The following is a 24942-nucleotide window of genomic DNA, read 5'->3' as shown; positions in this document are numbered from 1 at the left end:
AAGGGGGGATGTTTTTAAAAGACAAATGCTCCTTCCAGCCCAGCCCTCTTAACTAGAAGTTAAAAACATGTGTTTATGTGTATAAGATTTACCCCAAATCCCATGTTTTTCTCACACAGTTAAGAGGGAGAATGAGAATCTTTAGCTGCTGAAAAGGTATAAATCATATAATATTATGCTATAAGTTATAACATAATCATTTATTATTTATCTATTTACTGTGAAATTGCTGGTTTGAAGTTATCAGTTCAAACTTCAGTATTTTGTCCGTTAAACCACCTGCTTGAGTACAGTTTTTGAAAATATAGTAAATTGCCTTAAAAATAATATATAATAATTATTTGTATATTACGGTACTTACTTTTGGTAATTAACCCCTTGCCACCCAGGCCAGACTTCTCTCCTACATGTAAAAATCATAATCTTTTGCTAGAAAATGACATAGAACCCCAAATATTATATATATTTTTTAACAGAGGCAATATAGAATAAATTGATGGGTGTTGCAATGCATTACACGGTATTTGTTAGTGGTGCAACGGATTGTCACCGATCCGTGATCCGAACGGGTCACACCACGCGATCGGCGGAGCACTCCGCAGCCTCGGCCATAGGAAAGTCCCCGGCTTCGGCCTAGCTCCGGAGCGGCGTCCATCTTGGCACACCCGACGGCGGCTGTCTCTTCAGGAAGTGACGTTTCGCCGCCACCATCTTGCTCCACCTCAGTAGAGACAGTCGGCTTGCCTAGTAACCAGTGCACAGCGTGACACTCTGCACCGCCTCAGCTCGATGATTACAGACCCGGGACCACAACCGCAGACATGAGGAGAAAGTATCTGAGATCTGCACCTGCGGGTAGGAGAGACACCATCACCCGGGGAGCATGGCTGTCTGTATTGAGTGGAGGAGGGGGACACCTGTGACACCAGAGAGGAGAGGAGGGGGACCAGTGCCACTGGGGTCCCCCTTCTCTCCTCTCTGGTGTCACTGGGGTCCCGCTCCTCTCCTCTCTGGTGTCACTGGGGTCCCCTCCTCTCCTCTCTGGTGTCACTGGGGTCCCCCTCCTCTCTGGTGTCACTGGGGTCCCTCTCCTCTCTGGTGTCACTGGGGTCCCCCTCATCTCCTCTCTGGTGTTACTGAGGAGAGGAGGGGGACCCCAGTGACACCAGAGAGGAGAGGAGGGTGACACCAGAGAGGAGGGGGACCCCAGTGACACCAGAGAGGAGAGGAGGGGGGGGACACCAGAGAGGAGAGGGGGGGGGACACCAGTGACACCAGAGAGGAGGGGGGACACCAGTGACACCAGAGAGGAGGGGGGGCAGGCGGACATCTTGTTACACCCACCGGAGTTTTAGATTTCACAGTTATTTTCAACACAAAACTGAGCTTATATGCTTAAATACAGTATTTGGAAATCCGACGGACTGTTTAAATGTTACATTTTAAAAGCAGCAGCAAACCTCATATGCTTGCTAATGTGACAGAACACCTCTGATTTTCACATTTAGTTAAATGTGAAAATCAGAGCTGTTCTTTCGCATTAGCAACCATGTAAAGTCAGCAGGTTTGCTGCGGCTTTTAAAATTTAACATGTAAACAGTCCGTCAGATTTACATATACCGGGCCAGATCCACAGACAGAGTACGCCGGCATATCTACTGATACGCCGGCGTACTTTCAAATTACCCGCGTCGTATCTTTGGTTTGAATCCTCAAACCAAGATACGACGGCATCTGGGTTAGATCTGACAGGTATACGTCCTCGTACGCCTTTCGGATCTAAGATGCAATACTTCGGCGTCCGCTGGGTGGCGTTCACGTCGTTTTCCGCGTCGGGTATGCAAATTATCTATTTCCGTTGATCCACGAACGTACGAGCGGCCGGCGCACGCCGGGAAATTTCGGGACGGCGCATGCGCAGTTCATTCGGCGCGGGGACGCGCTTCATTTAAATGAAACACGCCCCCTACCCGCCCAATTTGAAATCCGCCGCCAGAAATACACTACGCCGCCGTAACCTACGGCGCAAAATCTTTGAGGATTCGAAAGAACGCCAGGTAAGGTACGGCGGAGTAGCGTATCTCCGATACGCTGCGCCGATCTATTTCTATGTGGATCTGGCCCACTGTATTTAAGCACATAAGCTCAGTTTTGTGTTGAAAATAACTGTGAAATCTAATGCCGCATACACACGGTCGTTTTTTTGTGATGAAATAAAAATACGTTTTAAAAAACATCATTTAAAATGATCGTGTGTGGGCAAAACTTTGTTTTTTGTCTTCTGAAAACGACCAAAAAAAATTCGAACATGCTTCAATTTTTTATGTTGTTTTTCAAAATGTCGTTTTTTGTGTCATTTAAAATGATAGTGTGTGGGTAAAACAACGTTTAAAACAACGTTTTTAAACCCGCGCATGCTCAGAAGCAAGTTATGACGTGAGCTTGAATGGAACAGAGTGCCGTCGTACGTGCTGAACGTAGCTGCGCTTTGCTAGAGCATTTTTAAAAAACGATGGTGTGAAGGCAACGTCGTTTTTTAAAATGAAGTTTGAAAAACGTTGTTTTTTTTCATGAGAAAAAACAATGTTTTTTTTACATGACAAAAAACGACCGTGTGTACGCAGCATAAAACTCCGGTGGGTGTAACAAGATTCGTCTTTTCCTGACCACCAGGATAAGGGGAGCATGCTGACCACCAGGGTAAGGGAGCATGCTGACTATCAGGGTAAGGGAGCATGCTGACTATCAGGGTAAGGGAAGCACACTGGCCATCGGTAAAGGGGAGCATCCTAGCCACCAGGGTAAGGGAGCATGCTAATCACCAGGATAAGGGGAGCACGCTGATCAGCAGGATAAGGGGAGCACGCTGACCACCAAGGTAAGGGGGAACACTGACCACCAGGGGATGTTAACATTGAAGTTATATGGGGCATGCTGATCACCAGAGTAAGGAGACACAAAGAGCCTGATCCACAAAAGGGATACGCCGGCGTATCTACTGATACGCCGTCGTATCCCTGTTTCTATCTATGGAACTGATCCACATAATCAGTTTCTCATAGATAATCAGAAGATCCGACATGTGTAAGGGACTTACACTGTCGGATCTTAGGATGCAGTACCGCAGCCGCCGCTGGGGGCATTTCTCGTCGAAATGCCGCATCGGGTATGCAAATTAGCACTTACGGAGATCCACGAAGCTTTTACGCTTCGTTTTTTCTCCGTAAGTATTAGTTTGCCATCGCAAAATTAGGGCTGCTTTTACAAGGTGTAAACTTAGTACACCATGTAAAAGTAGACCCTTCTTTCCCGCGACGCTGTCAAATTTCTTTTTAAATATTTTTTTTCCAGCCACATCTTTTTTTTTTTCCCGACGCAACTTTTTTTACCCGGCACGATTCACAAAACTCGGCGTAACGTAAAACCGCGCAAAGCACGTCGGGAAAATAACGTCGGGAGCATGCGCAGTACGTCCGGCGCGGGGGCGCGCCTAATTTAAATGGGACTCGCCCCATTAGATTAGGCACGCCTTGCGCCGGACGGATTTAAGTTACACCGCTCAAAATTTCTAGGTAAGTGCTTTGTGGATCGGGCACTTAGGTAGAGATTTTGCGGCGGTGTAACTTAAATGTCAAAAGTTAAGTTACGTAGGGTTTTTGTGGATCAGGCCCAATGACACAAACATTTGTGCTAATGTTTAAATGTGTACTGTGTAAATGGAACCTATTGGCCAGCATGTAAATATTACCCAATGCTGCTGATTACACACTATACATATGGGGCCAGATTCACAAAGAGATACGACGGTGTATCTACAGATACACCATCGTATCTCTGACGTAAACTGGTCCTATCTATGCGCCTGATTCATAGAATCAGATACGCATAGATAGGGCTAGATCCGACAGTGTTACACTGTGTTACACTGTCGGATCTTTTTTTAAATTTAAAAATGGCGCCGGGGGCGTTCCCGCTAATTTACGATAAATAATATGTAAATCAGCGATATACGCAAATTCATGCATTGTTTTTACGTCGTTTCCGTAGCGGTTTTCCGTCGTATACTTACCCTTTCTTTTATCAGGCGCAGCCAATGTTAAGTATAGCCGGCGTTCCCGCGTCGAATTTGAAATTTCCTACGTCGTTTGCGTACGCCGATTCACGAACACGCGCGTCGCAAGTCCCGCTCACGTCGCAACCACTGACGTCCTATTGACGTCAGTGGGAGCAATGCACGCCGGGAAATTCCCCGGACGACGCATGCGTATTTAAATCGGCGCGGAATTTGAATTCCGCTGGGGGATTTAGGATCCGCCGTCGCAAGTTTGGAGGTAAGTGGTTTGTGAATTAGCCACTTGCCTCCTAAACTTGCGGGAGCGGATCTTAATTCACGTAGATCGAGCGGATCTATAGATCCGCTGAGCTACGTGAATCTGGCCCATGATGTACAGAATAACAGAAAGCTGAGGTCCCCCTGCGCATGCAGGGTTTCGCTGCCGAGAGGATCCCGTGGAGGAATAATGCACACATTTGCATGAGCCTTAAAGTGTAATTGCAGAACTGCAGGAAAAAAACACTTCCCTCCGGGTGAAATATACACATTACAAACTTTTTAGCTGAGTTTCCTCTCCCTGTTCTGGAGAAAGATCTGTCTGTTTCACCACATCCTTCCTCAGATTGATTACCGAATGTCACCACCTTATGCAATGTCACAGACACGTCGCAGCATCTGCAACGCTTTAGGTACTCTTGCTGCCAGGAATAGAATATATTTATTATGACAGTGGTCCTTTAAGGTGAACTTGCCACCATGTTGTCAGTAATGACTTCTCTCTCAGAAAATATTAGTTGCCTGGCTGTCATACAGACTCTCTTACCTTAAAAGAGTTGTAAAGGTTCATTTTTTATTCTCTAAATATTCCATTAATCTAGTGCATTGTTGGTTCACTTACCTTTTCCTTCCATTTCCCTTCTAAATGTTTTTTTTTTCTTTGCCTGAATTTCTCACTTCCTGTTCCTCCTCAGTAAGCTTTCCCCCATCACACGAGCTGATCTGGCTGGGGGTTAGTCAGCATGCTCGCCCCCTGTGTTCACAGCGTCTCCCCACAGGGATGTAGTCCCAAGGGAGGGGGCGAGCATGCTTACTAACCCCCAGCCAGTACGGCTCGGATGATAGGGGCAAGCTTACTGAGGAGAAACAGGAGGTGAGCAATTCAGACAAAGAAAAAAACATTTAGAATGGAAATTGGAGACCCGGAGAAACGATCCGCCGGCGTCCGATGGAAACCATAGAGTAGACTGGTGACCAGATGGTCACCAGTCATCTCTATGATCGTCGGAGGCGCGGGCGCGATGTTATGACGTCACGCCCGGGTCCTGGAATGTAAACACAGCCGCAATCGCGGCTGAAAGCATTAGATTGGTGAATTTTTTTTCACAATCTAATGCTTTCCCGCCTGGAGGAGAGATGTGGGGTCTTATTGACACCGCATCTCTCCATAAAGAGTACCTGTCACGAACCATTCCTATTACAAGGGATGTTTACATTCCTTGTAATAAGAATAAAAGTGATAAAAAAAAAAAAATATGTCAAAATAAGTGTAAAAATAAAAGAAATTGGGTAAAATAAAAACTAAAATAATAAAAAAAAAAAAAATTAAACGCCCCTATCCCCGGTATCTTGCACTCAGAAGCGAACACACACGTAAGTCCCGCCCACATATGTAAATGCCGTTCAAACCACACATGTAAGGTATCGCCGCGTGCGTTAGAGCGCCAGCAACAATTCTAGCACTAGACCTCCTCTATAACTCTAACTTTGTAACTTGTAAAAAAAAAATAAGCGACGCCTATGGAGATTTTTAAGTGCTGACGTTTGGCACCATTCCATGAGTGTGCGCAATTTTAAAGCGTGACATGTTAGGTATCTATTTACTCGGCGTAACTTAATCTTTCACATTATACAAAAAAATTGGGCTAACTTTACTGTTTTGTGCAAATACTATGCGAGATAAAAAGTTGCAATGGCTGGCATTTTATTCCCTAGGGTGTCTGCTAAAAAAACATATATAGTGTTTGGGGGTTCTGAGTAATTTTCTAACAAAAAAATTATGATTTATGCATGTAGGAGAGAAGTGTCAAAATAGGCCCGGTATGGAAGTGGTTAAACAAATAAAAGCGTGTAAACTTGTTTTAAAGAGTAAGTAAACCCAATATTTCATATTCCTTATATATGCCTGCTGTATAATGTACTTGTATGAAAAAGTATCCTGTTCTCTTTGTATTGCTTCCTTTATGTGAAATCGCTGGTGTTCTTGCCAGTCCATCTGCTTTCCTAACATAAACTGACCACACCAAGCAGGAGACCACACCATGGTCAGTTCTCTAGCTGTGGTGAGAACCCAGCCTGATCTCCTTTTAATGATTAGATGTCATGCTTCCCCATGGACAGCTATTCACTGGGAAGATCAGTGTGCTGCTGCAATAAGTATGTGGGAACGGACGCCTGTTAGCAAGATGTGTGGGGGTGCCATTAAGAATGAGGCACCACAGCACCTCTGTTAAAGCAGCTAGTTTTTGTTTGTTGTGGTAAAGGTTGTGATTTTGCACATGTTTCCACATCACAAGTAGGGATGAGCTTCGTATTCGAGTCGAACTCATGTTCGACTCGAACATCGTATGTTCGATCGTTCGTCGAAATACGAACAAAACGTGTCGTTCGTGCCAAATTCGAGTTACGTTTTACAGACCATAATTCACTGCGGCATCGCTGGCTGATGATTGGCCAAGCATGCACTATGACCCGCATGCTTGGCCAATCACAGCTTGCAAAAAAACGGAGAGCCATAATTGGCCAAAGCCAGGGTGGCTTTGGCCAATTATGGCTCAGGGGGTTTAGTACACGTCCCACACTATAAAAGGCCACCTGCAGGTCGGCCTTGTGTAGTGTGTTGCGGTGGTTGAGAAGACAGAGAGAGAGTCATTTTTTGCAGGTAGATAGAGCCAGGGCCAGACTGGGAATAAAAACCAGCCCTGGAAAAAATGTCATACCAGCCCCACAGCATTTTTATACCAGCGTGATAGCACAGCGTCATTATTTTCTTGTTCATGAAAGGGAAAAACCATACATTTTAAAGCACATTTGAAGAGTGTATTATATATAGATAAGACAGATATGAAAACACAGAGGGCTTTATATCTATAAACGCAAATTCCAGGTAAAAATGGTCAATCATCAAGGGGGATCCCAGGAACTCAGAATGTGGGGGTGGGGGTCACCTTCCGCAGAAAGAATACGGTAAGGGTAGTGGGTTACTGATATAAGGGGGAAACCTTTATATCAGTGCCCCCTTACATTATCGTATTCACTTACCCTTTACATCAGTGACACCCCCCCCCCTCAGACTGGCCTAGCGGTGCTGTCACCGACCTCCTCTCAGGTGCATCATGCAGGGCTCAGTCAGTCGGCTCCAGCTTGGTGGCTCTAGTTTTATCCTATATAGTCTTCTCTCCACAGTCCACAGACATCTGACTTCTCCCATGACCCCCATCCCAGCGGTGCTCCCACTCTCCAGACTCCCTCAGAGACTGCAGACATGATACAGGAGATGGTCAGAGGCTGCAGACATGATACAAGAGCTCAATACAGCCTCATCAGTGCCCATCAAATGCAGCCTCACTGTAACCATCAAATGCAGCCTCACTGTGCCCATCATTGCAGCCTCACTGTGCCCATAATTGCAGCTTCACTATGCCCATCAAATGCAGCCTCACTGTGCCCATCAAATGCAGTCTCACTGTCCCCATTATTGCAGCCCCTCCTGTGGCCCATGTCCCAGTCTGCAGTCCCTGTCTGTGGGAAGGTGTGTTGTTGATGCTCGGTACGGTACCTTCCATGCCAGCCGGATATCCATGATTGCCATCAGCATGCAGGTTCTGTTATTGTCTTGGATGGGGACAGTGCTCCTTCCAGAGGATCTGATTGTTGTGAGAAGGAGTGGTCCCTGGCCACCTGCACCGTCAGCCGTCCTCATTTTCTGCCCCCAGTCAGCCTGTCCTCTGATCCTGGGGAAGTGAGAGCACTGGGTGGGAGCTAGAGAGAAGGGGGGCAAAGAGCAGGCGGGAGTGGAGATCACAGGGGTGGGGAGTGGAGAGCGCTGGGGGGCTTGAGAGCACTGGGGGGAGCCAAAAAGAACAGGGGTGGAGAGCACTGGGGGGCTGGAGAGCGATGGGTGGAGCTTGAGAGCATGGGGGGGGGGCAGAAAGAACAGGGGTGGGGAGCACTGGGGGGGAGAACAGGGGCAGAGAGCAAATGGGGGTAGGGAGAACAGGGGTGGAGAGCACTGGGGGGTGGGGGGAACAGGGGTGGAGAGCACTGGGGGGGAACAGGGGTGGAGAGCAGAACAGGGGTGGAGAGCACTGGGGGGGAGAACAAGGGTGGAGAGCACTGGGGGGGTGAACAGGGGTCAAGAGCACTGGGGGGAGGACAGGGGTGGAGAGCACTGGGGGGTGAACAGGGGTAAAGAGCACCGGGGGGAGAACAGGGGTGGAGAGCACTTGGGGGGGGGAACAGGGGTGGAGAGCACTGAGGGGGGGGACAGGGGCGGAGAGCACAGGGGGGTAGGGAGAACAGGGGTGGAGAGCACTGGGGGGGAGAACAGGGGCGGAGAGCACGGGGGGTAGGGAGAACAGGGGCGGAGAGCAGAACAGGGGTGGAGAGCACTGGGGGGAGAACAAGGGTGGAGAGCACTGGGGGGGAGAACAGGGGCGGAGAGCACAGGGGGGTAGGGAGAACAGGGGTGCAGAACACTGGGGGGGTGGGGAGAACAGGGTTGGAGAGCAGAACAGGGGTGGAGAGCACTGGGGGGAGAACAGGGGTGGAGAGCACTGGGGGGGGGCAGGGGTGGAGAGCACTGGGGGGGGGCAGGGGTGGAGAGCACTGGGGGGGAGAACGGGGGGGACAGGGGTGGAGAGCACTGGGGGACAGGGACAGGGGTGGATAAGCACTGTGGGGGGGGGGACAGGGGTGGAGAGCACTGGGGGGGGAACAGGGGTGGAGAGCACTGGGACGTACGGACGGGGGTGAATAAGCACTGTGAGGGGGGGAACAGGGGTGGAGAGCACTGGGGGGGGGACTGGGGTGGAGAGCACTGGGGGGGGGGCAGGGGTGGATGAGCACTGTGGGGGGGTACACTGGGATGGTGGCTGGAGAAGGATGGGGAGATCAGGGGGGGGCAGAAAGCCTATCCTCGGCTGTGCGGCGGGCATGACATCTCCTGTGTGTATTATCACTGAGCTGGCCTAGCTGCCTCAGCCTGGGTCTGTGTTCGGCGATGACGCTGTAACACGGTCCCGCCCCCCTAGACCGGCTTGTGTGATAGGATGAACTTTCTACTATCGCATGAGCCGGTCTAGGGGGGCGGGACCGTCTGTTTTACAGCGTCATCGCCGAACACAGACCCAGGCAGCCAGACCAGCTCCGTAATGATACAGACACACAGGAGATGTCGAGCGCTGCAGCCCCCGAAACTGAAGCCGGCCGCATGACAGGCAGCCCACCGGGAGTTCTCCAGATCTCCCGGTAGGCCACTTCGGCCCTGGATAGAGCAGGCAGGCAGGCAGGCTAGTCAGTTAATGTTACAGTGTGTAGAGGATATATATACTTCCCAGGTGTTGTACATATATTTATACACTGTATAGTTTAGCTAGATCAGTTCTTCCTAATTTACTGGCAGGCAGGTGATTGTGCTAGCTGCAGTACGTGGTTTATTGCCTGTGTCCTCTGTAGTTTGCACCTAAAGCTACTTGGTGTGTACTGGCCGTGTGCTCTGTAGTTTGCACCTAAAGATTCAGGAGCAGTGATTTTAATGATGCTTAAATGAAAAAAAATGAAATAAATAAAAAATACATTTAAATATTGTACCTGCTGGGTGTCTATAGTATGCCTGTGAAAACATCTTTGAGAACCCGGGTCTTGCCCGAGGGAAAAAAAGTTTTAAAAACGGTCGTTTTTTCAGGAGTCCTGAAAAAAACAACCGTTTTAAAAACTTTTTTTCCATTGATACATGTTCCCTGGGGCAAGACCCGGGTTGTCAAAGACGTTTTACGACAATAACTTGCATATTAGGCTTTAAAATGAACACTTTTGAATTCGAACGTTCGAGTCCCATAGACGTCAATGGGGTTCTAAATGTTCGCGCAAACGTTCGGTCCGTTCGAAGGTTCTGGTGCGAACCGAACGGGGGGGGGGGGTGTTCGGCTCATCCCTCATCAAGTGTGAACCAGGCCAAATAGAGAGTAGGAGGAAAGACATACTATAGAATCAAATACTGACAGGCAATATCACTGTGCATGGATGGAAGGTATGTTTGGTATGCCTTAACAATGTAAACAATATGTGTTACATGTCCATGCTCAATCAACATATAGGTATAATAGGTTGGTGTGTGAACATATACTGTATATGTTTAACAAGTAGTAGTTAAAATATGTTTATAGAAATACATTTATAAAGGGACACGGTGTATGTGGACCAGGACAACAAACTTGTATTTGCTCTGCTTGCATCTGCTAAAGCGGAGGTCTCCAAACTTTGTAAACAAAGGGCCAGTTTATTGTCCTTCAGACTTTGGGGGGGCAGTGGGAGTAGAACATATGCTGGTGTCCATTGAGCCTAAACAATGTCTTATCTTTGGCGTCAGTGGGAGGAATAGTGCCCAAGTGTTAGTGTCAATGGAAGGAATAGTGTCCCATCGTTGGTGTCAATGGAAGGAATGGTGCCCCATTGTTGGTGTCAATGGATGGAATAATGCTCTATCATTGGTGTAAATGAAAGCAATGCCCCGTTGTTGGTGTCAGCGGAAAGAATTCTGCCCCACCGTTGGTGTCAGTGGGAGGAATAGTGCCCCATCATTGGTGTCAGTGGGAGGAATAGTGTCCCATTGTTGGTGTCAATGGAAGGAATAGTGCCCCATCGTTGGTGTCAATGGAAGGAATGGTGCCCCATTGTTGGTGTCAATGAATGGAATAATGCTCCATCATTGGTGTAAATGAAAGGAATGCCCCGTTGTTGGTGTCAGCGGAAAGAATTCTGCCCCAACGTTGGTGTCAGTGGGAGGAATAGTGCCCCACCCTTGGTGTCAGTGGGAGGAATAGTGCCTCATCGTTGGTGTCAGTGGGAGGAATAGTGCCCCAAGGACCAGATAAAGGCAAACTGCCACATCCAGCCCCCCCCCCCCCCCCCCGGGCTGCAGTTTGGAGACTACTGTGTTAAAGCATAAATATAGTAGGAAACACCTGTAGTAATTCCCTTAGGAGGTGAGCATTCGGTGCACTGGCTTGTAGTGTCCTCCTAGCACTCAAGCAAACATGTAGATAAAGCAAAGCCGGCGGCTCAATCTTTTGCAATGACTACATTTCTTAATCCAGGTGTGGTACAAAATAATACAGGACTTACACGTTTCGGCATGTAGCCTTAGTCACACGACTAAGGCTACACGCCGAAATGCGTAAGCCCTGTATTATTTTGTACCACACCTAGATTAATAAATGTATTCATTGCAGAAGATTGAGTCGCCAACTTTCCTTTATCAACTGTGCATACCTGTAGGTCAAAATATATTCATTTCCACTTTGTATTCCAATTAATTTTACTGTGAATGATCTTAAAGTTTGTAAACTTACTTTGAAAATATCTCTACTTCTGAGTCACACATTTCACAGAGCATGCCTTCTGAACTACAGAGGTGCTGAAAGGAGGAGTTTCAGGAGGCAGAGTCAGTATAGGAATTGTTATGCCCCTCACTACACGTGACTGATGTGTATTCGGGCACACTGTTAACTCTTCTCATACCAATGCATTCCAGTAGGCGCAGAATCCTTTTGAACTTTTATTAGTACAAGATAGAGTAAAACTTAAACAGATACAAACAAGTACAATTAGTAAATAATCACACAATTAGAGCATCCCTAACTACCTAGCTAGAGACACAAAGATAAACGTACCGGAGATGGATCGGTATGGCTGACGTGGGATAGAACTCAGCAGACATGTGCTTGCTTCCAAGGAGAAAATGGAAAAGAAAGCCCTGGAGGTGCTGCAAGGCCTCATGGGATAGAAATACGGAGGCTTGCATGGACCAAACTAATAAACTATTCTAGCTGACTGTATTAAGATAGAACTGGTGCAGTTAAACAGAATGTCCACTAGATGGCAGCATTGATTTAATTCAAACTAAAGTCAATGAAGCAAGGTATCATGGGACATGTAGTCAATAAAAATGGAAAGTACACAGCAGAGGAGAAGCTGCAAAGTATTCAGGGAATCCAGGAAGTTGTTGGTCAGCAGACAGGAAAATCTCACAACATGAAAGGCGATTTTAAAAGCAACTTTACATTGGTTTCTCAGAACTAACTATTGTTTGTATTGTTCTTACAATGCTAATGTTATAAAAAAGTGTACGCTGTGATCATAGAACTCGTTTTGATTTCTATGGTTGCTAAGGATTAAATAGACTCAATAAATTTGCCTAGGCATGGAAACCAGGAAGTAACTGAAGAAATGTGAAGAATAAAACAAGCAAATATGACATACTTTTCTATGTATTTACTAAGGCTAGCAGCATAAGGATTACAAGTAGTCAGTGTTGACTGACTGGATGAAGATCCACTTTAACTTCCTCTTTCTATACATTCTATATTATACTTGATGAGAGACCAATAAGGGTAGAGCTGGTTTATCATGATTTATGTCACCAATACATGACTGCTCCCATCTGGAGGTCACATTGAGTCACTTTACACACCCCTCTGTACTTCTGTGCTCATACTGTTATCGTAAATAACACAGGTCGTCAATGAGAAGTGCAACACAGACACATTACAGTTTTAAAAACTAGAATTGTTTTTGTCCACGTTTTTCAATTTCAAATTCATTAAGTTTTCTTCTGCTTGTAAAAATCCTCAATTTATACCCATAAATGTCTAATAGAAAATATATAATCCCCCCAAGTGGTGGGTATATATTTTTTATGAATACATTTGAAAATATATTTTATATATATACTGCTCAAAAAAATTAAAGGAACACATTGAAAACATATTAGATCTCAACGGGCAAAAACCTCATGCTGGTGGGGGGGCTGGATGGCCTTGGTGGATACGGTGTCGGATTAGGCCTGGTTTGGTGGAGACGTCGACTGTCCGACAGCTACAGTAGTCAGGGAATTATTTTGGGGGGTTGGTGGAACACCAACCTTCACATTGTAGGGTAGCTGTCCACTTTGGGAGAGGTACTTGTTGTTGTTTATTATATTACATCTGGGTTCATTTGGAGGGAGTGGGGCCATGCTTTGCTTTTTTGTTCCTTTTTTTATTTTCTACTTGTTATTACGGCCTGGGGAGCCAGAAGGCACCGATACTGTGTCATTCAGCGCCTGCCCCCGGTTCGGGGATCGGCACTGGAATTGGGAGTAGGCAAAGAGGTTTTAACTAAATTGTGTTGGGGGGGACTAGATATGCTTTGACCTCACTTAATCCCTGTTTATTTCATTCCGTTTTGGCTTGTTTTGTCAGTATCTCTGGCCCTGACTGGGTAATGTGTTAGGAATGAAAGGATGGCACATCATTTGATGGAAATGAAAATTATCCACCTACAGAGGGCTGAATTCAAAGACACCCCGAAAAACAAAGTGAAAAAATTATGCAGCAAGCTAGTCCATTTTGCTGAAATTTCATTGCAACAACTCAAAATGGTCCTCAGTAGTTTGTATGGCCCCCAAGTGCTTGTATGCATGACTGACAACATCAGGGCATGCTCCTAATGAGATGACGGATGGTGTCCTGGGGTATTTCCTCCCAGATCTGGACCAGAGCATCACCAAGCTCCTGAACAGACTGAGGTGCAACCTGGCAGCACCGGATGGACTGAAACATAATGTCCCAGAAATGTTCTTTTGGATTTAGGTCAGGTGAGCGTGGGGGCCATTCAATGGTATCAATTTTTTCATCCTCCAGGAACTGGCTACATGCTCTCGCCACATGAGGCCGGGCATTGTCATGCACCAGGAGGAACCCAGCACCCACTGCACCAGCGTAGGGTCTGACAATGGGTCCAAGGATTTCATTCCGATACCTAATGGCAGGCAGGGTGCCATTGTGTAGCCTGTAGAGGTCTGTGCGTCCCTCCATGGATATGCCTTTCCTAGACCATCACTGACCCACCACCAAACTGGTCATGCTGATCGATGTTACAGGCAGCATAAAGTTCTCTGCGGCTTCTCCAGACCCATTCACGTCTGTCACATGTGCTCAGGGTGAACCTGCTCTCATCTGTGAAAAGCATGGGGCACCAGTGGCGGACCTGCCAATTCTGGTGTACATTTGAAAATGCCAATCGAGCTCCACAGTGTCCGGCAGTGAGCACAGAGCACACTAGAGGACGTCGGGCCCTCAGGCCACCCCCATGAAGTCTGTTTCTGATTGTTTGGTCAGAGACATTCACACCAGTGGCCTGCTGAAGGTCATTTTGTAGGGCTCTGGCAGTGCTCATCCTGTTCCTCCTTGCACAAAGGAGCAGATACGGTCCTGCTGATGGGATAAGGACCTTCTACGGCTCTGTCCAGCTCTCCTAAATAACTGCCTGTCTCCTGGAATCTCCTCCATGCTCTTGAGACTGTGCTGGGAGACACAGCAAACCTTCTGGCAATGACACGTATTGATGTGCCATCCTGGAGGAGTTGGACTGCCTGTGCAACCTTTATATTGCCTCGTGCTACCAGTAGTGACACTGACCCTAGCCAAATGCAAAACTAGTGAAAAACGGTCAGAAAAGATGAGTAGGGAAAAAAATGTCAGACACCTCCAGCTGAAAAAACATTCCTGTTTTGGAGGTTGTCTCATTGTTGCCCATCTAGTGCACCTGTTGTTAATTTCAATTAACAGCAAAGCAGCTGAAACTGATTAACAACCCCCTCTATATACACCCCTCCCCCTCTGTATACACCTCTCCCCCTCTGTATACACCCCTCCCCATCTGTATACACCTCTCCCCCTCTGCTACTTAACGGCCCAGATAAATATCCCAGGAGTTCTGATCAAAAGTATTCCTTACATTTTTTTGAGCAGTGTATTTTATAAATTAATATCAGATATTTTGATCATTAGCCCTGATGAAGGGACACTGGTCCCTGAAACATGTTGGGTCTTCTGGATCCTCAAATAAAAATTCCAGCTGTATAAAGATTGGTGCAGCGTAGTACCTCTGAACTTAGGCATTGCCTTTTCTGTTGCAGTGGGGTGATTTCATTCCTTTTGTTTCATTATATATATATATATATATATATATATATATATATCTATATATATATATACATACATATGAGGGCCACAATGTTCTTTGTTCTAAAGTGATTGTAAAGGCTCAAGTTTTTTTTTACCTTCAAGCATTCTTTGCACATGTGGTTATACTTTTCCTCCTCCCAGTAAAATGGTGAGACTAACAGCTAGAGTTTGGAAACATTTCCACAGTGCAAGAACAAAACTGCAATTTGCAAATATTGTGAGAAGAAATATTTTCCAAATGCTACAAGAATGACAAAACACATCCTTGCATGCCAGAGGTTGCCTAAAGACAGTAAAAAATACTTTATGGAATGAAATGAGCAACATTATGAAAGTGAAATTAGCGTTTTCCTCCAGAGCTCTCATTCCAGTAACACTCTTTCTGTTGGTCTCACCATTATACTATTGGGGATCACAAGATAGAGCAAGATATGGTGGAGAGGATGTGATTTTGGTAGAGGGTATGTTTTTTGGGGAGTGTATTAGGGTAGTATAGTTTTGTTCCTTGCACACCGTTTCATTCTATTTTATTATTTTTATGTAAAAAAATACAGGTTTAACAAACAAGCTTTCAGCTTATGAACACTGGAGGCAAAAAGGAGCTGCCAATTGCTCATAACAGCTAATGAGGTTATTTGTTGATATGCATTAGAAATCTATAAGCAGGAATTTGATTGGTTGCTGTGAACTCTTTATTCTTTTCCCCATTTTTTTTTTTTTTAAGTCTGATTCCCTGTACACACGACTGTTTTTCTCAGCAGGAAAAGAAAGTTTTTCCAGACGGGATTTCTCTCAAGCCCACCTTGCATACACACGTTCGGGCCCGTCCAAATCGCGGTGACGTACAACAGGTACGAGTCGACGGGACTATAAAGTGGAAGTTCCATTCAAACGGCGCCACCCTTTTGGGCTGCTTTTTCTGATCCTCGTGTTAGTAAAAGTTTGGTGAGAGACGATTTGCGCTTTTCAGTCTTCGTACTTTTCAGTCCGTTACAGCGTGACGAATGTGCTATCTCTATTACAAATGCTAGCTTTACCAGAACGAGCACTCCCATCTCACACTTAATTCTTCACCTCGGAAAAGCATAGACATGACCGGTCATGTTCTTTCTTTTTCCCGTTGGGAAAACTGCGATGGAGCATACACGCGGCTGGGATTCCCGGCCAAAAGCTCTTATGGGAGTTTTCCTGCCGGGAAAACCGGTTGTGTGCACGAGGCATGAATCTTCTTTATGGTATTTCACCTTTTGCTGAATTCTGACCTCCCTCGTTACCAGAATAGTATGACAGGCTGTTGTACCCTAGTTCCGACCGATTCAGGGTCACATTGTTAGAATACCTTCTCTATAACAATGTTATCACCATTTAACCAGCCCATTTACAGCTCTCAATTAGATTCACATATATAGATATGGTAGCAGTAGGCGTGCAGTCGGCCTATCAGCATGTATTTTTGTTGCGTGCATTGTTTATGAATGGCTGGGATTTCATATGACTGCTGTGTGTAATCTAGTATGTCTTATGGCTTCAGATAGCAGATCTCAGCTGTAAATGTTTCACTTTTTATAGTTACAGCCACAGCTTTGAAAGTAGTTAATCATATATTGGTATGGTGAATTTGTGGAGTGGGGATAGTAGAAGTTAGAGGAGGGGTTGGTCGCTCCTGTTCATAACATAGGAAGAAAGCTGTGGCATGCACAATATCACATAACATTCTATAGGCTTGAGTCCAGCAAGTGTCAGATGCACGACGCAGCAGCACAGAACGCACAGTGCAGCACAGAACGCACAGCAGTGACTGGACATCACTACTGGAAGTAAAAACTGCTCCTCTGTTCTTTTCTATTTTTAACCCAAGGCAATCTACAGCGGTACAATTTAGGAAAACTTTTGGACCCATGGCTACAAATCGTATTTTAATCAGAGGAGGTAAAATAGTAAACAATGACTTTTCGCAGCTTGCTGACATTTATATCGAAAATGGGATCATAAAAGATATCGGAAATAATCTACAGCTTAATCACATTGTTGACTTAAAGGTTTTAGATGCCACAGGAAAACTGGTCATCCCCGGGGGAATCGATACCCATACACACATGCAATTCCCATTCATGGGCACCTATTCCGTGGATGATTTCTACATAGGTACCAAGGTAATCAATCTCTTCTTATTGATATAAGGACTGGTATACCTTCCAGTACGTAAAATAGATCTAACCCATAAGTTGTAACCTTTTGAGTGCTTTTTATGCTTTCATGTCATATTTTTCATGACAATGTTTTATTTTCAAATATGCAGCCACTAGAGGGCACACTTGTCTGTAAGTTAGCATGCATAGAGGAGCTTTGCAACTTGATAATTGTCTCTGTAGAGTGGAATATCCAAGTCCATGCTGTGTCTCCGTTATAAAGAACTTGCAGGTGACTGGAATCCATCAGTGTGTGCTTAAAGCTGATTTATAAGACATTGGGGTTTATTTAATAAAGGCAAATCCACTTTGCACTGCAAGTGCACAGAAATGAATTGTATTTAATTGTTAGTATACACTAAAGAATTGTAATAGATCTGAGACACCATTGGGTGCTCCAAAGAGAACATTAATGTGGCACGCATAGTGCCCCCCCATCCACCTGTCAGGCCCTGTTCCGTGCCACATTTCTGTCTGAGTAATGTAGGGCAGTCCAGGTTTTGAATCATGTGTCCTAGTTTCAGTTCCTAGAGAGACAGGAGGTCTGGTCTAGGAGGTGGGGAGGGTCCCAGTAGGAGACGACTCCAGGAGAGAGAGACAGGAGATCTGGTCTAGGAGGTCGGGAGGGTCCCAGTAGGAGACGACTCCATGAGAGAGAGACAGGAGGTCTGGTCTAGGAGGTCGGGAGGGTCCCAGTAGGATATGGCTCCAGGACAGAGAGAGACAGGAGGTCTGGTATAGGAGGTCGGGAGGGTCCCAGTAGAAGATGGCTCCAGGAGAGAGAGACAGGAGGTCTGGTCTAGGAGGTTGGGAGGGTTCCAGTAGAAGACGGCTCCAGGAGAGAGAGACAGGAGGCCAGGTCTAGGAGGTCGGGAGGGTCCCAGTAGAAGACGGCTCCAGGAGAGAGAGACAGGAGGTCTGGTCTAGGAGGTCGGAAAGGGTCCTAGTAGGAGACGGCTCCAGGAGAGAGAGACAGGAGATCTGGTCTAGGAGGTCGGGAGGGTCCCAGTAGGAGACGACTCCAGGAGAGAGAGACAGGAGGTCTGGTCTAGGAGGTCGGGAGGGTCCCAGTAGGATATGGCTCCAGGACAGAGAGAGACAGGAGGTCTGGTATAGGAGGTCGGGAGGGTCCCAGTAGAAGATGGCTCCAGGAGAGAGAGACAGGAGGTCTGGTCTAGGAGGTTGGGAGGGTTCCAGTAGAAGACGGCTCCAGGAGAGAGAGACAGGAGGCCAGGTCTAGGAGGTCGGGAGGGTCCCAGTAGAAGACGGCTCCAGGAGAGAGAGACAGGAGGTCTGGTCTAGGAGGTCGGAAGGGTCCTAGTAGGAGACGGCTCCAGGAGAGAGAGACAGGAGGTCTGGTCTAGGAGGTTGGGAGGGTCCCAGTAGGAGACACTCCAGGAGAGAGAGACAGTAGGTCTCGAGGAGTCTAAGGCTGCAGCCTGAGCATGCATGTCTGCAGGAGGCAGATTTGGCCCACGACCGAGCAGCACAAATCTGACAGTGATTAAGCCAGGAGGCTGAAGGATGTGTATACAGTGATGGTGGAACCCCCTTTTCGTTTCCTTTAAATAAAAGTGGGCTGCCATGCCCTTAAAAATGCAGTCTGCAATGGCACATTTCTGATAAACGCATGCACCACTAGAGTCTAATCACTCGAACGTTTACCATATATATATTTATATCATTTATTTATGGTGGTCTATTAGCTATCTTACATAGTTTATACGGTTGAAGAAAGACATTGGTCTATCCAGTTCATCCTCAGTGTGTGTGTGTTTTTGTCACTATAATTTTCCATATGCCTGTACATTGTGTTTGAAGAAACACATCTAAAAGTTTTTTTTATTTATCTATGCTCCCTGCTGACACCACTAACTGTGTAAGGGAGCTCCACATCCTTAGGCTTGATGCACGCTGGACGTTATAATAAAGTTATAAAAACGGCAGTAGATTTGCAGTGAGTTTTTCAAAGTTTATTCAGCATTTTTGCAATAGCATCTTTTAAAGTTTTTTTTTTTCAATGAGATAAAAAAACGGTAGACGCTGGTGAGCCGCAATTTTGGGTGTTTATCTGCATTTTTTTATGTTTTTACAGCGGAAAAACTCCTCTCAGAACCCACTACTTTTTTTTTTTACAGCCCAAAACTGTAGACAACATCCTATGTGTGCATGGGCACATAGGATAACATGCTGGAGAGTTTATTGACCGTAGAAAAAAACATCTGAAGCCAAAAACAGCAGCTGAAAAAACATCCAAAAACATCCAGTGTGCCCGAGGCCTTAGAAATAAACAATAGTGCAGTGCTCAAATATATTTGTACAAATAAAAAATAAAAAGCATATATACGCCAAATTAGGAAACCAACCAAAGTGACAAAAGATCCAAGAGGATTGTGCAATAGTCAAAATATTAAATCTTTGAAAACAAAATGATGCTGTAGAAAAATCGTGCTATAACTGGTAGTGCTCAAAGTTCAGAACTAAGTTCATGAGTCAACATTCAGTAAAGCATAGTCCACCATGAAAAATGCGTAGAAGAGAAGTCATGTGAGGGCACAGTGAGATAGAAACGTTTCCCTTCTTGTGCGGTCCACCACCATGTAGTAAAATTGGCACACTTACCAGAAGGTGTGGACTCATATACTGGTATGTATTGAGTCAATCAAGCAATTGTGAGGTAATACCTCAACTGTGTCCAGCTCTATTGAATGGATAATATGGAAATCACCCCGTCCAAGGTTGAATGGACAGGCTCCCAATACACGACAGACATCAATAGGGAAGGCGAATCGGCCACACAACAAACGGTCACATAAAGTGTAAATCTGCATAAAATCATTTAACCACTTCCCGACCAGCCACTGTATATATACGGCGGCAGGTCGGCTCTATTGTCAAACCGCCGGACCTGTACGGTGGTTCGTGCATGTGACACTGTGGGCACGTGCGCGCCTGCTGTACGCAGTAGGAGTGCGCCCATGGACTCGATGTCTGCCAGCGATCCACGATTGCGGTACACAGAGGCAGAACAGGGATGTAAATAAGGCAGATCCCCGTTCTGACAGGAGACATCATGGAGATCTGCTGTAATCAGTGATCGGGAACAGTGATCTCTGTGGTGTTACAGTGAGTCCAGCCCCCACACAGTAAGAACACACCCAGGGAACACAGTTAACCCCTTGATCGCCTCCTAGTGTTAACACCTTTCCTGCCAGTGTCATTTATATATTAATCAGTACATTTTTTTTATCAATGACCATTACAACCCCTTTAAGAGGGTACATCCTTCTGGGGCTGAAGTAGTTAATGTAAAAAACGGGTGTGCACTTACAAGAATCCACTTAAAATCGTTCTATGTATTCCATAGACAGTTCAGAAAGTGTTGAAATATAACTCCACGAGCATTACCACACACAACTTAATTTGTAAATTAGGCATTTGTGGGGTACTATATCAAATGTTTTAATAAAATCTAGGCCTTCCTCTATCCAAATCACAACTTACACCCTCATAGAATGTTAAAATGTTATTCCGGTTGTTTTTTGGCAAATTCTTAGATCTAGTCCCTTATCGTCCCTTCAAATAACTTACATACTATTGATGTTACGCTTATTGGTTTGTAGTTTCCAGGTATATATCTTGGCCTTTTAATTAAATATTGGCACCACATTTGCTTTTGCCGAACTGCTGGTAATGTTTCAGTCAGTAAACTGTCCTTAAAAATTAGGAACAATGATCTGACTATAACACATTTGAGAGCTCTTGGGTGTTATGCCGCCTACACACGGCCGTTTTTTATGACAAGAAAACTGCCATTTTTTTTATTGGTCGTGAAAACCGGTTGTGTGTATGCTCCACAGCATTTTTCTCGACGAGAAAACTGCCTGCACAAAATTAGAACCTGCTCTCTTTTTTCTCGTAGTTTTTCACGTCGTTCTTTTTCTCGTCGCAAAAAAAATGTCGTGTGTATGCTTTTCCGAGGGAAAAAAAACGTGCATGCTCAGAATAAAGTATGAGACGGGAGCGCTCGTTCTGGTAAAACTAGCGTTCGTAATGGAGATAGCACATTCGTCACGATGTAACGGACTGAAAAGCACGAGGCTGAAAAGCATGAATCGTCTCTCACCAAACTTTTACTAACACGAAAAAGCAGCCCAAAGGATGGTGCCATTTGAAAGGAACTTCCCCTTTATAGTCCTGTCGTACATGTTGTACGTCAACGCGCTTTGCTCGACCGTTTTTTTTTCATGAACATGTGCATGCAAGGCAGGCTTGAGAGGAATCACGATGAATCACGTCGAGAAAAGTGTAGTTTTTTCTCCCCTGCACAAAATGAGCAGTTGACCTGTGCAGTGCAGGCACAACCCCACTATGTGGGAAAACTCTTTTTTTTTGCCCGGGGTTGATCTTGAACATTACTGTTTGCTTTAATATAGTTGCCTTCTCCATTTCACTTGCTTCCCCTGATCATCTTTTCTGGAGCCAATATGTTCCCACCTAGCTTTTTCACTATATATACACTGCTCAAAAAAATTAAAGGAAAACTTTGAAAACATATCAGATCTCAACGGGCAAAAATCTCATGCTGGATATCTATACTGATATGGACTGGGTAATGTGTTAGGAATGAAAGGATGGCACATCCTTTGATGGAAATGAAAATTATCAACCTACAGAGGGCTGAATTCAAAGACACCCCGAAAATCAAAGTGAAAAAATTATGCAGCAAGCTAGTCCATTTTGATGAAATTTCATTGCAACAACTCAAAATGGTCCTCAGTAGTTTGTATGGCCCCCAAGTGCTTGTATGCATGCCTGACAACATCACGGCATGCTCCTAATGAGACGACGGATGGTGTCCTGGGGTATTTCCTCCCAGATTTGGGCCAGAGCACCACTGAGCTCCTGAACAGACTGAGGTGCAACCTGGCGGCACCGGATGGGCCGAAACATAATGTCCCAGAGATGTTCTTTTGGATTTAATTCAGGTGAGCGTGGAAGCCATTCAATGGTATCAATTTCTTCATCCTCCAGGAACTGGCTGCATGCTCTCGCCACATGAGGCCGGGCATTGTCTTGCACCAGGAGGAACCCAGTAACAACTGCACCAGCGTAGGGTCTGACAATGGGTCCAAGGATTTCATCCCGATACCTAATGGCAGTCAGGGTGCCATTGTGTAGCCTGTAGAGGTCTCTGCGTCCCTCCATGGATATGCCTCCCCAGACCATTACTGACCCACCATCAAACTGGTCATGCTGAACGATGTTACAGGCAGCATAAAGTTCTCAGCGGCTTCTCCAGACCCTTTCCCGTCTGTCACATATGCTTAGGGTGAACCTGCTCTCATCTGTATAAAGCATGGGGCACCAGTGGCGGACCTGCCAATTCTGGTGTTTAATGAAAAATGCCAATCGAGCTCCACAGTGTCCGGCAGTGAGCACAAAGCACACTAGAGGATGTCGAGCCCTCAGGCCACCCCCATGAAGTCTGTTTCTAAGTGTTGGGTCAGAGACATTCTGCTGGAGGTCATTTTGTAGGGCTCTGGCAGTGTTCATCCTGTTCCTCCTTGCACAAAGGAGCAGATACCGGTCCTGCTGATGGGTTAAGGACCTTCTATGGCTCTGTCCAGCTCTCCTAAAATAACTGCTTGTCTCCTGGAATCTCCTCCATGCTCTTGAGACTGTGCTGGGAGACACAGCAAACCTTCTGGCAATGACACGTATTGATGTGCCATCCTGGAGGAGTTGGACTGCCTGTGCAACCTTTATAGGGTCCAAGTATCGCCTTGTGCTACCAGTAGTGACACCGACCCCAGCCAAATGCAAAACTAGTGAAAAACAGTCAGAAAAGAGAGAGTAGGGAGTAGGGAAAAAAAATGTCAGACACCTCCAGCTGAAAAAACATTCCTGTTTTGTAGGTGGTCTCATTGTTGCCCATCTAGTGCACCTGTTGTTAATTTCAATTAACAACAAAGCAGCTGAAACTGATTAACAACCCCCTCTGTATACACCCCTCCCCCTCTGCTACTTAACTGACCAGATCAATATGCCATGAGTTCTGATTCAAAAGTGTTCCTTTAATTTTTTTGAGCCGTGTATATTTGAAAAATGTGGGAGATTTTTTAATTTGTTCCTTTCAGCAATGTGTCTCTTGTAGCTTATTTTCACTGCCCTGCTCACACTCATTGGATTCTTTGAAGTTTTGGAATGCCAATGATTACCATGTGGTCTTATATATTTTAACCACTTCCCGACCGTCTTACGACTATATACAGCGGCACTTTAAAGATGGATATCTCGCACGCAGAAGCGAACGCATACGTGAGTAGCGTCCGCATATGAAAACGGTGTTCAAACCACACAAGTGAGGTATCGCCGCGATCGTTAGAGCGAGAGAAATAATTATAGCCCTAGACCACCTCCTCTGTAGCTAAAAAGATGCAACCTATAGAATTTTTTAAACGTCGCCTATCAAGATTTTTAAGGGTAAAAGTTTGACGCCATGCCACGAGCGGGCGCAATTTTTAATAGTGACATGTTGGGTATCATTTTACTCGGCGTAACATTATCTTTCACAATATATAAAAAAATTGGGCCAAATTTATTGCTGTCTTATTTTTTAATTAAAAAAAGTGATTTTTTTCCAAAAAAAGTGCGCTTGTAAGACCACTGTGCAAATATGGTGTGACAAAAAGTATTGCAATGATCGCCATTTTGTTCTCTATGGTGTTATAAAAAAAAAATATAATGTTTGGGGGTTTTAAGTAATTTTCTAGCAAAAAAAAATGTTTTAGTCTTGTAAACACCAAATCTGAAAAACACCCAAGGTACTGAAGTGGTTAAAGCATAGTTTTTTTTCTTGTTAATATGTCTTTTATGTTCATACTTAGCCAACTTGTTTTAAAGCGATATTAAAACTAAAAACAATAATTTAATATGTGCAGCTTACCAATCCTTAGATGTTGTTGCTTCATTCGTTTCCCTTTTTTCCCCTTATTTCACCTGGGGATGCTGCCAGTAACACATTTACTGCATTGGGGAGTCCACATTCTGGATAAAGTAGTAAAGCAGACACATCTGGACATCTGCACTGATAGAGGGGGGTCTGCACTGAAGGGGGTCATTACTGATGGAGGGCGTCTGTACTTGGTGGGGGTCTGTACTTGGTGGGGGTCTGTACTTGGTGGGGGTCTGTACTTAGGAGGGGGGTCTGTACTTAATTGAAGGGGGTCTGTAGTTAGTGGAGGGGATCTGTACTAAGAGAGGGGGGTCTGTACTGAGGGGGGACTATAGTTGGTGGAGGGGGGGTGACACCAATTTTTTCCACACTGGGTGACACCAACCCTAGTGATGCCACTGCATGACTCAATAAACCACTGTAAGCACCCCTCTCAATGGTTTGTCTAAGCCCTCT

General features: G+C 45.5%; 1 protein-coding gene across 1 annotated transcript in view; it reads left to right on the top strand.

The window, feature by feature from the left end:
* Positions 1–16898: 16898 nt before the first annotated feature.
* Positions 16899–24942, top strand: part of DPYS (dihydropyrimidinase) — a 134110-nt gene continuing 126066 nt past the window's right edge. Inside the window, exon 1 of the mRNA XM_040354840.1 lies at positions 16899–17492. Coding sequence (XP_040210774.1) covers positions 17238–17492 — 255 coding nt within the window. The 5' untranslated portion in view covers positions 16899–17237. The remainder of the gene's footprint in view (positions 17493–24942) is intronic.

This window comes from Rana temporaria, chromosome 5 (assembly GCF_905171775.1).
Source record: "Rana temporaria chromosome 5, aRanTem1.1, whole genome shotgun sequence".
NCBI lineage: Eukaryota > Metazoa > Chordata > Amphibia > Anura > Ranidae > Rana > Rana temporaria.
The sequence above is the reverse complement of the archived record's forward strand: the minus strand, read 5'-3'. Positions and strand labels throughout refer to the sequence as shown.